General features: G+C 35.0%; 2 protein-coding genes across 4 annotated transcripts; one reads left to right on the top strand and one right to left on the bottom strand.

Annotated features, from left to right (window-relative positions):
* Window positions 1-11: 11 nt before the first annotated feature.
* Window positions 12-3,754, bottom strand: LOC18038448 (ankyrin repeat-containing protein ITN1). The gene is made up of 5 exons (XM_024182826.1): window positions 3,656-3,754; window positions 2,559-2,956; window positions 2,227-2,419; window positions 1,459-1,868; window positions 12-1,179 (listed from the first exon to the last, which is right to left on the bottom strand). The coding sequence occupies exons 1-5, from the start codon at window positions 3,681-3,683 to the stop codon at window positions 358-360; spliced, it is 1,851 nt and encodes a 616-aa protein (XP_024038594.1). The 5' UTR covers window positions 3,684-3,754; the 3' UTR covers window positions 12-357.
* A 2,290-nt stretch (window positions 3,755-6,044) lies between these two features.
* LOC18038607 (probable pectate lyase 4) lies at window positions 6,045-11,970 on the top strand. 3 transcript variants are annotated; one of them, XR_002904959.1, is made up of 8 exons: window positions 6,045-6,542; window positions 7,132-7,483; window positions 7,571-7,781; window positions 7,893-7,961; window positions 9,151-9,401; window positions 10,727-10,968; window positions 11,493-11,658; window positions 11,765-11,970. XR_002904959.1 is itself a non-coding variant. In XM_006428930.2 (6 exons), the coding sequence occupies exons 1-5, from the start codon at window positions 6,263-6,265 to the stop codon at window positions 9,388-9,390; spliced, it is 1,152 nt and encodes a 383-aa protein (XP_006428993.1). In that variant the 5' UTR covers window positions 6,045-6,262; the 3' UTR covers window positions 9,391-9,401; window positions 10,727-11,286. The 3 variants fall into 3 exon arrangements, 1 of the variants encoding a protein (XP_006428993.1); XR_002904960.1 differs by having other exon boundaries at window positions 10,727-10,957; XM_006428930.2 differs by lacking the exons at window positions 11,493-11,658; window positions 11,765-11,970 and having other exon boundaries at window positions 10,727-11,286.
* The last annotated feature ends 74 nt before the right edge of the window (window positions 11,971-12,044 follow it).

A 12,044-nucleotide genomic window follows, 5' to 3' on the forward strand; every position in this document is an offset into this window, starting at 1 on the left:
TAGAATTATACCATAATTGTTGATAGCATACATCTCTTGTGATGAGAACAAAATTGATTACAAAAGCTTATTTTGTTTTTAAACATACGATATCCATGTTAGATTTCCCATATGTGCCTAAAAATCTGATCAGGATCAATCCCTATGCTTTGTGCCCTAAAAAAGATCAGGATCAATGCCTATGTTTTGTTTAACATCAAAACTTCATCCTCAAATGGCCTAAAACAATCCTGAATTGCAGCACTTTGACTTAATCCCTTTTATATTTATAACTCAGGAACCTCTAGTTAATAATACATGCTGCTCATTTTCCATATTAACTCTCTTCTTCGTATTTAATAGCACTAAAGGCATTACTTAAATGACATAAAAGTTGTAGAAATCTGAATCATCTCCAGAAAGAGTGCTTTCCCTTCCTTTCCTTTTTAACTTTTCTCTCTTCCTCTCTGCCCTTCTTTGTTTTGAAATCACTGCGTAATAGGTCAAAAAACTAAGAATTCCCACCATTGTTACTCCTCCTACAGCTGTAATGAAAATTGCAGCCCATCTGTTGTGCCTACCAACAACTATATATGATGAAGAAGTAAATGCCACAGAAGTGCATATAGATGCCAGCCACATGAGCTTATTTATCACTTTAGTAACCCGTCTCTCTGATTTTAGCTCTCCCCTCACAATTGTGATTTGTACCAACACAACAGCCAATGAGAAGAATAAAGCAAAGGCATTGGCAACATAGAAGATCTTAAATGGGATTGTGCTTGCCACCACGGATGATCCATCATCACGGTCACCACCAGGAAGTGTGAAAATAGATGCGAATGCAACTGTTGCGAAAAGCACAGCAACCACTGTGACTGAATTAGTTGCATTATAGAGTCCAAATTTGTGGAGCTTACGAAGATGTTTTGCAATGTCCTGCACGTTTTTGTTGGTTTTTCGGGTTTGTTCGAGCTGTGTATGGACATGTTGCTTGATTTCCTTCACAGTTCTCCGAAGCTCATCACGTGGTTGATTAAGTTCTCTTGCTCTAACTGCACCATTGCGTTCCAAACACTCTTTTAACTCGGCAGTTTCTTCGGAGAATGGGAGACCTTCAGCTATGTCAAGGGCTGTTTTACAGTCCTTTGTTAATATGTTGACATCAATGTCTGAAAGGGCTAGCAATTCGTTCACTATCTGTAGCAAAGAAAATAAAGATTCCACATTGTAACTTCCCTGTACTAAGGTTTAAATAAGGTCCAGAGCACTTGCATTTTCTGAGAAAATAGGAAAAACAATTCATATGAGAATATAGTAACTACGTTTAATAAATTGCCTATGTTCTATTAACATTTGATACAAAATATTGATGGCTTTGTCCATATTATAACTTAAAAAATGAAACTTTTGAGAGAGATAAAGATAACATAACCAAACATATATTGCCAATGATAGCACAACTGCAAAAATCAATACCTCTATTCGCTTCTTTCTGGTGGCTACATGTAATGCTGTATTACCAAACTTGTCGGGGAGCATTGCAATTGCTGAATCTGCCCCAAGAAGCAACCTCACCACTTCAGAGCTTATTCCTTTTACAGCCATATGTAATGCAGTCTGTCCTTTCTTATCGGTATGTCTTGCCAGTTGTGTGTCCTTTTTAAGTATATGTTTTACAACATCAACATGCCCCTGCCTAGCAGCTAAATGCAACGCATTTTTCCCATTGGATCTAGGTATCTTTAGCAAGTGAGGATCTTTAGAAAGTAAAACATGAAGTACATCAACGTGTCCTTTTGTAGCTGCAGTTATAAGTGGGGTTGCGTTTGATTGGCCTAATGTTTTTGTAAGCTCTGGATAATGGTCTAATAGCACCTGGACGATGTCTGCATAAAGGTTTTAATTGAAAGAAAATGTCTAGGGTAAAAGTATATACTTTTTGCTTTAGGACATAAATGCAAACAACCATGTAGCATTTAAGTATTTACAAAAAAAAAAGCACCCTTTGAGAATATTCCACTTTAAAATGTTTTCTCTGTAAATATAAATCTGTCTCCTCTCTAACATAATTAATCAAACAATGGATTTGTATAGATTCATAAAGGGTACAACGATCAAGTTTCATATTCTAATGAAAAGCTTAAAAAGAACAAGCATCTACTTATATTAAGGTCAAAGTCAAATATATAGAATCCATGCTCTGAGTATTCTTTATTTTGTTTCAAATTTCAATCAAAGCATTACCTTGATAACCTTGACTGGCAGCAATATGCAAAGGGTCAAGCCCAGAATTGCTCTTCAAAGAAACACCCTCTTTTGTCATATACTGCAACAATTCCTTCACCACATCCAGGTGCCCATTCTTGGCTGCAATAAACAATGCCGTCTCTCCTAACTCGTTCACCTCTTCTACCACAGCTGCCCTTATCTCAACCACCTAATCCACGTATTAACTAACTCAAGATTATGATAAAATTATCTCTTGAATATGAAGCATACATCTTTAAACAGGTCTAGAACTATCCATGCACTATTACATTGCCTTAGGTATTGAAAAACGCTAAAGATAAACTCACCTCAGCATCAAAATCAACACTACTCGTCGTCCCCATCATTTGGGCATCAATTTCACCTAAGATATCCTTAATAACATCATTATCTCCACGTTGTGCGGCCAAGTGCAACTCAGTGTCATTGAGGCGGCCTGTAACCTGCCGCACGTACTTCTTTGAGGGCTCTAATCGCTTGCCAGAAGTGGACACCAGGGACTTATTTGAATTCGAAATTAGTAGAGCTTTGCTAGAATTGGACGCCTTAAGGGACTTACTCGAATTCGATCCAAGCAAGGCCTTGCTAGATTTTGATAGCACGAGAGATGGTCTTGGTGCTGATGTTGTTGGAGAATTTGAAGCTGAATGTGACATGAAATTGAGAACAACCGGCTGGTTTAGTCCCCGCTCAAGATCCCTCTGTCCTGTATTGCATTCATCAACAATAATTTTTTTTTTTGCAAAATTCATTAACTAACAACTTTTAGATAACTCTAATGCCCATATTTAATATAACAATCTACATTTTTACATTCTTCAACTTTACATTACTGGACAAAGATTTGTTATTTGAATATGATATGAAAAAAACCTAAACAATTCATAAATCTAACTTTTTTTTTATGGGAATTCATAAATCTAACATTAAAAAGCTTTTTTTTTTTTTCATTTTTCCCCCTAATTCTCATACTTTGAAAAATTGCTCATGTATCAAAGAAATCACAAGCCACAATAATATAAATCAACGAATTGAATTTGAATAATGATATCAAATTATTATATCAACATTCTTCAATAATAATATCAACAGTCTTCACAAGCCACAATAATAATATCAACATTCTTCAACTTTACATTACTAGACAAAGATTTGGGATTTGAATAGGATATGAAAAAAACCTAAACAATTTATAAATCTAACATTAAAAAGCTTTTTTTTCTTTTTTTCCCCATAATTCTCATACTTTGAAAAATTGCTAATGTATCAAAGAAATCACAAGCCACAAAAATTTAAATCAACGAATCGAATTTGAATAATAATACCAAATTATCTAATATTAAATGAGGGAATTAATTTCCAATGAGAAAAGGAAAAAACAAATATAAAAGAAAGAGAATATTACCTTCTTCTTCTTCTTCGATTAACTCCATAATGAATTGTGAAAAACAATTACTACATTTGCGTCTTGATGATTATTGATGACGACGGGAAATAATTTGTTAATTCCGTTAATGACACAGGGACCTGCACGAGGCCACCAACGTCGAATTTCAGGAGGGGGGGTTAATCTTTTGAAATTTCAAGGTGGTTTTCTCGTTAAGCTTGGTATGATTCGTTGTTTGCCACGTCGGCATTTCAAGTACGGATGATATTAAAATATTTTGGCTGCTTTGCTATTGTTAGATTTTTCACTTTGTTATTATACTATTCAAATTTAGTAGAGGTATCAAAAATATTTTATTTTACCTCATTATTTTCAATATAATACTTTTTAAGGGAAGATAGAGTGGTGCTATTAACATCTCCTTAAAATCCTGAAGAGACCCATGTTCTTAATGTCCCGTTATAAATTTGATGCATATTTGTAAGGTGTAACAACACTTGTTTTTGACTTTTTGTTTTAAAAATAGCCTTATGCTTTGATGACTGCCATTTTTTTTCACTCTTATTCTCATCCCCTACATTCATTCCATGAATTTATATAATATGTAAAGTTAAGTAGTTGAGTTATCCACATTGATTATAAAAGAGATGATAGGTGAGGATAGGATGAATCACTTCGCCAAAAGGGCTTGTCTTTTAATAAGTTGAATATGAACGGAGGTGGTGATAGGGTTAGCAGGGGCTTCACTTGGATTTTCCAAATTTTTAAATTCATTTTGATATTTGTCCCATATTTAATTTGATTTACCATAAAAGCTCTTGTTAAAATTTAAAAATAACTAAAATATTAAATATTTGTTTGTATGCTCTCAACCTACAAAGAAAGATTGATTTGATGTTCCTAATATGGATGATTGTTTCTAGCCCAAGGATGATGACAATGCAAGGTCAAAGATCACAAATATGCATGGCTTTCTTGTTGAATTATTTTATGCAAATTTTGGACATGTAACTTCAAGAATTAAGTAATCATTTTAATGAAGATCGAGTTGCTTCTTTGTTTGGCATGTTTGTGTCCTAATGACACTTTTGTAGTTTTTGATAAACCGAAACTACTTCGTCTTGCTAAGTTTTATCCAAATGATTTTTCTCTAATAAATCTTATGGTACTTGAAATTCAACTTGATATTTATATTATGGATGTGTTTTGACAAATTGGTGAGCTAGCAAGAAAAATGTTTGAGAATAAGGAAGATAAATTGTATTCATTAGTTTATCTATTGGAAACATTAGATTGATTTTACCAGTTGCCACAGGTATTATAGAAAAGCATTTTCAATTATAAATTTTCTAAAAAATATTTTGTAAAATCGTGTGAGAGATTAATACTTAAAAGATATTCTTGTTTTGTATGTGTGTGTATAAATATATGAGTGATGATACAGCCACAAACTCTTGTATAAACTTAACTTGTACAAACTGACGTGGTATTAATTCATTAGTTGAATGAAAATATAAAATAATATAAATAATCATGTGGGCCAAGCGATATTTAATTCAACTAATGAATTAACGTCACATCAATTTGTATAAAATAACTTTGTACAAGAGTTTGTAGCTATATCATTATTCTAAATATATATTACGTAGTTTTGATAATGAGGTTATTCATTAACGTTTTCAACATATAAAAATACATTTGAGTAGTTATAAATGTATTGAATTAATTTTTTTAATGAATTTTATTTTGATAGTTTTATTTGTTAACTATTTTTTAAAATTATATTACTATTTAAACCTAGTCATACTAGGTTGAATCCCTAGCACCACCATTTGGATGTCCAGGCCTAGAGCTAAATTCTAGTGGCAGAATGTGATAGACTCAACCTCTCACGAAAGAATTGGAGCCAAATTCTAGTAGAACTTTGGTTCGGGAAATTGTTGAGTAGTTGAGTTGTCTCGTATTAAAAAAAAAAAAGTGATAAATGAACTAGTCACTAATAATAATTTTTTCGGATTAGATAACTGTTTATCCTAATAAGTCACCCAACATAGAGGATGGATCAAAATTGACAATTGTTCTGTTTCGTTTCGTTTGGTTGGTGAGATTGAGAAGGGGATTTGGGATACTCTTTTAGATGTATCTTAATTGTCGAATTATACTAGTTGGCTTTGTGCATTCTTTTATGACACTGATTTAAAAATTAGAAAAATTAAAATTTAAAATATTTTAACGACCACACAGATTGGGCCTTAAGATTGTAGTTAACAATAAGTGCATTTGCAATTTAAATGGATTAGGCTACGGTATAACTGTAATATTGTGTTATAATTATATTTAACCGATGAATATTTAGTGAAATTTATTAAAATTCAACGACCGAATATAATTATAGTACAGTATCACAATTCCACCACAGTTTCCCTCAGACGAGTGTATTCAAAAAAAAAATCTAACGAAAACAGTGTCGGCAATAATTCCTTTATCAGCGTTCATGTTTGAGTAACTGTGTCTGTGTGTGACGTTTTTTGAACGCTTCAAATGGAACAGAGAAACAACTGTAACGAACGTTGATTAAATTTAGCTCGAAGCTATCGTTTCAGTAACTCTCATCCATTAATATCAATGGGAAACTCACACGGGCATCATCATCATCACCGTAACGAAGCTAACAGTTACTTCCCACACCAAACGCCTACTCCTACCCCTCCGCCCTTTAAATTTGGCCCGTCTGATCATCATCAACATCAACCTGCAGCACAATTTCAGAACAACTCGACGATGTCATTGCCTTACGCTCACGTTGATTGCAGCTTACGTGCTCTCGCCGGCCAGGCCGAAGGGTTCGGTCGCCTCGCCATTGGCGGTCTCCACGGACCCCTCTACCACGTCACCACTTTAGCTGGTAATTTTACTTATGTCTTGTGAGGTCTCCTTATTATTGCCTATTTCGCTTGCTTAATTTATGAATCTCGTCTAGTGTTTCTGTGATTTATTAAGAATTTGTTCTGTGGTTTTGAGATATATATAACAGCGCTGGTTTATGGAGATATTGAAAGTGTTTGGCAGAATGGTTCTGGCATTTGGGTAGAGGCTTATGAAAATAGTTGAAATTTTAAGTCCTATTCTGTGTTTACTGCTAAAAAACAAAGAGCTTCAATGAAGTTCTTAGTTGGGTATAACCAAAAGGGCATTCTTGGAATAGATTGGGAAAAAGAAACTTGACACTAATGTAAATCGGTGAGCTTTTTGGATGTTTATTGTAACTGTGGTTATAGCTTGTGCTTAATAATTGGTTGCTAATGCTAGTTTATAATATTGTTATGGCGAGCAATAGCTTGCGTTTTTTAAACTACTGATTGATGATGTTTTTGCTGCTCATTGGCACTTGCGATCTTCTTCACAGATGGTGTAGTGGTCTATGTTAGTAATGATATTCCTAATTTGTTATCTAATATAATATTTTATTTTTTTATTTATATATGGGATTGTAGATGACGGGCCAGGATCACTTCGAGAAGGATGCCGCATGAAAGAACCTCTTTGGATTGTCTTTGAAGTGTCAGGCACCATTCATCTCCGCTCTCACTTGAGTGTCTCATCTTACAAAACCATAGATGGCCGAGGACAAAGGGTGAAACTTACAGGAAAGGGTTTGAGGCTGAAGGAATGCGAACATGTTATAATATGCAATCTAGAGTTTGAAGGTGGTAAAGGACCTGATGTTGATGCCATTCAAATAAAACCTAAGTCAAAACACATATGGATAGACCGTTGTAGTCTCCGTGATTATGATGATGGGCTGATAGATATCACCAGAGAAAGCACAGATATTACAGTTTCTAGGTGGGATTAATCATTCTGAAAAATTATTGTCCTTCTATAGGTACATGAAGATCATGGTTCTAATAACTTCAAGCATTTTTTTTGTAGGTGTCACTTTTCATCACATGACAAGACCATGCTCATTGGAGCAGATCCCTCTCACGTTGCTGATAGATGTATTCGAGTGACCATTCATCATTGTTTTTTTGATGGGACTCGACAACGACATCCACGTGTTAGATATGCTAAAGTACATCTGTATAACAATTACACCAGAAATTGGGGAATTTATGCTGTTTGTGCCAGTGTTGATTCACAGGTGATAATGCTATCGATTGAAATCCTTGTTCTGTTTGGAACCTGTTTAGAAGGTTGAAAGATCTGAACCTTTTCTAGATTTTCTCTAATATCTTATTTTTTTTTTCATCAGATATACTCCCAATGTAATATATATGAAGCAGGACAGAAGAAGATGGCATTCAAGTATCTTACAGAGAAGGTAAGTGTTCTTTCAATTTTTTTCTTTTCCATTCCATTTCTGAATCAATCATCTAGATTTTTGTGTTTTCAGCTGTATATGGGGTGAAAATATGGATGCAATTCACAGATGTAGAAACTTTCTTTAGTAAAATGTAGTAAGAATTATGTTGAGAAGTGTTTCCAGAACTGATTACCTATTCGTAAATTTAATACCAAAAGCAATCAATTCCCATGGTGTTGATGGATGTTAATACCTGTCAAACTAATGGATAAAGTTAAGATAGAAGGATGATGTCAACTCTCAAACTATTAGAAAAAGGAAAAAACAGAGGGACAGAGAATAATTGGACTTGCTTTTCTGCCACGACTAAACCTGAACAGAATTGGTATTATGCTTACTTCTCCAGAAGCATGTAGCCCATGGTTGCCCTCCGATTTGTGATTAAAGAACTGCCATAATTCATTACCACTGTGACTGTGACAAGTTTTTTGGCATTCACAAAAAAGAAAGACTCCACTACAGGAAATCAGCATCCTAAGTTCTTTCTGTTTCTTTTATTTTTGAAAGTTTGAATTAGTTACATCAATGGTTTAGATAGATTGTGTGAGAAACGTTTGAGTGTATTTGGATATCTGGGATATTAACCATGTCAGATCAATGGTTTAAAAGTTACAGGAGCTCAGAAGGCCTATTATAGATATATCCTCTCATCTGTTTTATGCCACTGGAAGTTTATGAGCTGGTCCATTGCATTGGGTCTGCGAATGCTTATGCAGCTTGACTTGATAAACACAGTAGAGTGGCACAACCTCAAAATTCCATTTAGATGGAACTTTCTGACTGTTTGCAGCAAGTTCTTTTTTTCAGGTTATAGTTTTGCATCCAATGGGGTTAGCCTAATGAAAGCAACCAAAACACCTCATGATCCTGCTGCTGATTCTTCCAGGAAAAGCGCGGATGTGACCAATTTTGAGTAGAGGACTGTAGGATATGATCGCCTTCGTACTAAGTTTTGTCATCATACTGATAAACTGTTTGATTAAGGATGAAAAAACCCTTGGCATTCTTTTCCTTCTGTTTGCAGGATAAGTTTTCTTCGTTTAACCGGAAAATACTACAATTTTACTTGTGATCAATATACCATTGACTCTGACTTGTTATTTGTATAAGAAATTATTCTTTTTTATCATTGCTTTTTTGCATGTAGGCATCAGACAAGGAGGAGGCAAGATCTGGTTGCATAAGGTCTGAAGGGGATTTGTTCATCACTGGAACTCAAGCTGGGTTGATGACTGAGGCTGGTGAACATAGCATGTTTCACCCCAGTGAATACTACCCCACTTGGACTGTTGCTGCTCCTACCGATAATCTCAAACAGGTTCTTCAGCATTGTACAGGATGGCAAGACATTCAACGCCCAGCAGATCAACCAGTAGCTGCTCAGTAAACTCAGAAAAAGTACTTGTTTACATTCACTAATTCATGTTATCAGTGTTTACATTTCCTAATTGATATCATCAAAGTACATTCGCGTGTGTATGTTGCAGCCACTATAGATTTTGTAATGATAATAAAATATCAAATAATTCCATGCTTGTGTCACTTGGTGTGCCTGTACTTCTTCCCTCTTCCCTACATTTTATCGGTTGACTTTAATGTGTTTAGAAATTGCTTCAATTGTAATCTTTTTCTGTTTTCCTGGAGGTCCTACGTCATATTAAATGTACCTTTTCATAATTTTGTCAGCAACACCTTGTGGGAGTAATACACATTTTTTTCCTTTTTACTTCAAAATGCTTTCAATTGTAATTTTCTTCGAGATTCCTTGACTTCCTACATCATAATAAATGTTCTTTTTAATAATTTTATCAGCAGCATCAACTCTTTCTCCTAATTTGTTAGTTAGACTTGCACTACATGATAGCGTGGAAAACCTTGTGGTGCCGTGATTATTTCATTAGAGTTTGCTCTATGCTCTTTCTTCTGGAATTGCTCTTATCTTTGGGTCTTTTTCATTTAATTTTGGAATCAATAATTCTAGAGATAGCAACACTCCAGCCGGAAATCAGCATCTTAAGTTCTTTCTGTGTTTTGTTGTTTTTGAATGTTTGAATTAGTTATATTAATGATTTGGACAGATTGTGTGAGTAACATCCGAGTATCTTTTGGATATCTGAGATATTAACCATGGCGGATCAGGCTTGGCTAGGAATTTAGTGTGACATTGGGTGCGTTGTTAATATTATGAGTCGAAAAGGTATAGAAGCTTTAGTAGGCCTCTTATAGATGCATCTCTCACTTCCGGTTTGTTCCACCAGAAGTTTGTAAGCAGGATTCTTCCTATCGAGGCAGCGAATATTTTGTACTGCTTGACTCAATAAACAGGGAACCACATTTAGATGGAATTTTTTGACTGCCACAAGTTCTTTGTTCAGCTTATAATTTTGTACAGAATGGTCTTAGCCAAAATGAAAGCAACCAAAATGCCTCACGATCCTACTACTGACTCTTCCAGGAAATGCATGGATGTGACCAATTTTGAGTAGAGGACCATAGGATATGATTGTCTTTATATGACCTGGTTTCATCATCATACTGATGCAATATTTGTAAATGATGAAAAATTTCTTGGCAAGTTGGCGTTCATTTTCTTCTGTGTGCAGTATAAATTTTCTTCATTTCGCTGGAAATAGTAGAATTTTACTCATGATCCATGTAAAGTTGACTTTGACTTGTTTTTGCATAATGAATTAATTTTTTTATCATTGCTATTTTCCATATAGGCATCAGACAAGGAGGAGGCGAGAACTGATTGCATAAGGTCTGAAGGCGATTTGTCATCACTGAAATTAAAAGCTGGGTTGATGGCTGAGGCTGGTGAGCATAACATGTTCCACCCTAGCGAACACTACTACACTTGGACTGTTGCAGAGCGTACAGATAATCTCAAACAGTTACCCCAGCGCTGCACGGGATGGCAAGACGTTCAATGCCCAGCAGATTAACCAGTAGCTGTACAGAATAAGTGCTTGTTTACATTTCCTAGCATTTGCTGTGTGTATACTGCTGCCACTTTATTTTTCACAATGATAATGAAATGTCAAATACTTCGCCGTTTATGTCACTTGGTCTGCTTATATTTCTCCCCTGCTGCCTACGTTGTAATGTTGACTTCATTTATTTTCCTTAAAGTCCTGCATCAGATAAAAAGTTCCTTTTAATATGTCATCAATATGATACACATTTTTCACTTTTAAGTTGAGGTCCTACCTTATCCTAAATGCTTTTTCTTCATAATTGTCATCAGCATGCGGGAGTGGTTAACAGTTATTTCCTTTTTTTTCCCCCCCCCTTTTCTTTTAATTCATTAGTTGGACTTGCATTACACAATAGGAGGTTTAATTTTTTACAGCCAACATGTCGGTATCACAATTATTTTGTATATATGGTGATGGTTAAGTTAGGCCATGTGAAGTCATTGTCTCACTAGAAGTTGCTTTATTTTTCCAGAATTGCTCTTAAGTTTGTCACTTTCATTGAATTTCGCAGCACTCCAGCTGGGGAGCAGGGACAATAGTGAATTGTAGCAGAAAAAAAGGGACTTGAAATAGTAATCATTTCCACCAAAAGGAAATGTCTGAGCATGCAAGTTGAGCTTTTTTTCGGGGGGGTTTCTGGTCGAAATTAATTGCAATAGTTGATTATATATCCACCGGTAAGATTATTCTTCTGTGCAAATGTACTTGTTGTATGTGTGAATATGAAATTTGTCTTGCTAGAAAAAAACAAGAATGCATGATCAGAATCTTCTGTTTTACTAGTATACGATCAGAGCTTCCGCCGGAGCAGCTGTTATTATTTGACTCAGTTACCTTTGTGTTGTGGGTGGAAAAATCTCAAGTCCAGTTGATGACCTTCGATTCTTTTCATTGACGGCTCCTTTCAAATTCGATGACATGTAGTGTGACACCTTAGTTACGTACCCCTTAAAGCAAAGCTGCTAACACCATTTTGTAATCATGTCAATAAGCTTCTTCTTTGATTGGTTTAAACTATAAATGGCAAAGGCTAAAGTTTCAGTTGTTTTAACTATTGCCTATC

Source organism: Citrus clementina, unplaced genomic scaffold, assembly GCF_000493195.1.
Source record: "Citrus clementina cultivar Clemenules unplaced genomic scaffold, Citrus_clementina_v1.0 scaffold_6, whole genome shotgun sequence".
In the NCBI taxonomy this organism is placed as follows: domain Eukaryota; kingdom Viridiplantae; phylum Streptophyta; class Magnoliopsida; order Sapindales; family Rutaceae; genus Citrus; species Citrus x clementina.

Excerpts from the sequence above, each read along its gene's own strand:
- LOC18038448 (XM_024182826.1), bottom strand. The coding sequence starts at position 3,683 with ATGGAGTTAATCGAAGAAGAAGAAGAAG. Across the intron at positions 2,957-3,655 it reads AATCGAAGAAGAAGAAGAAG|GACAGAGGGATCTTGAGCGG; the intron begins GTAATATTCTCT and ends AATGCAATACAG. Across the intron at positions 1,180-1,458 it reads CCAGAAAGAAGCGAATAGAG|ATAGTGAACGAATTGCTAGC; the intron begins GTATTGATTTTT and ends TCTTTGCTACAG.
- LOC18038607 (XM_006428930.2), top strand. The coding sequence starts at position 6,263 with ATGGGAAACTCACACGGGCATCATCATCATCACCGTAACGAAGCTAAC. Across the intron at positions 6,543-7,131 it reads CCACGTCACCACTTTAGCTG|ATGACGGGCCAGGATCACTT; the intron begins GTAATTTTACTT and ends ATGGGATTGTAG. Across the intron at positions 7,782-7,892 it reads GTGCCAGTGTTGATTCACAG|ATATACTCCCAATGTAATAT; the intron begins GTGATAATGCTA and ends TTTTTTCATCAG.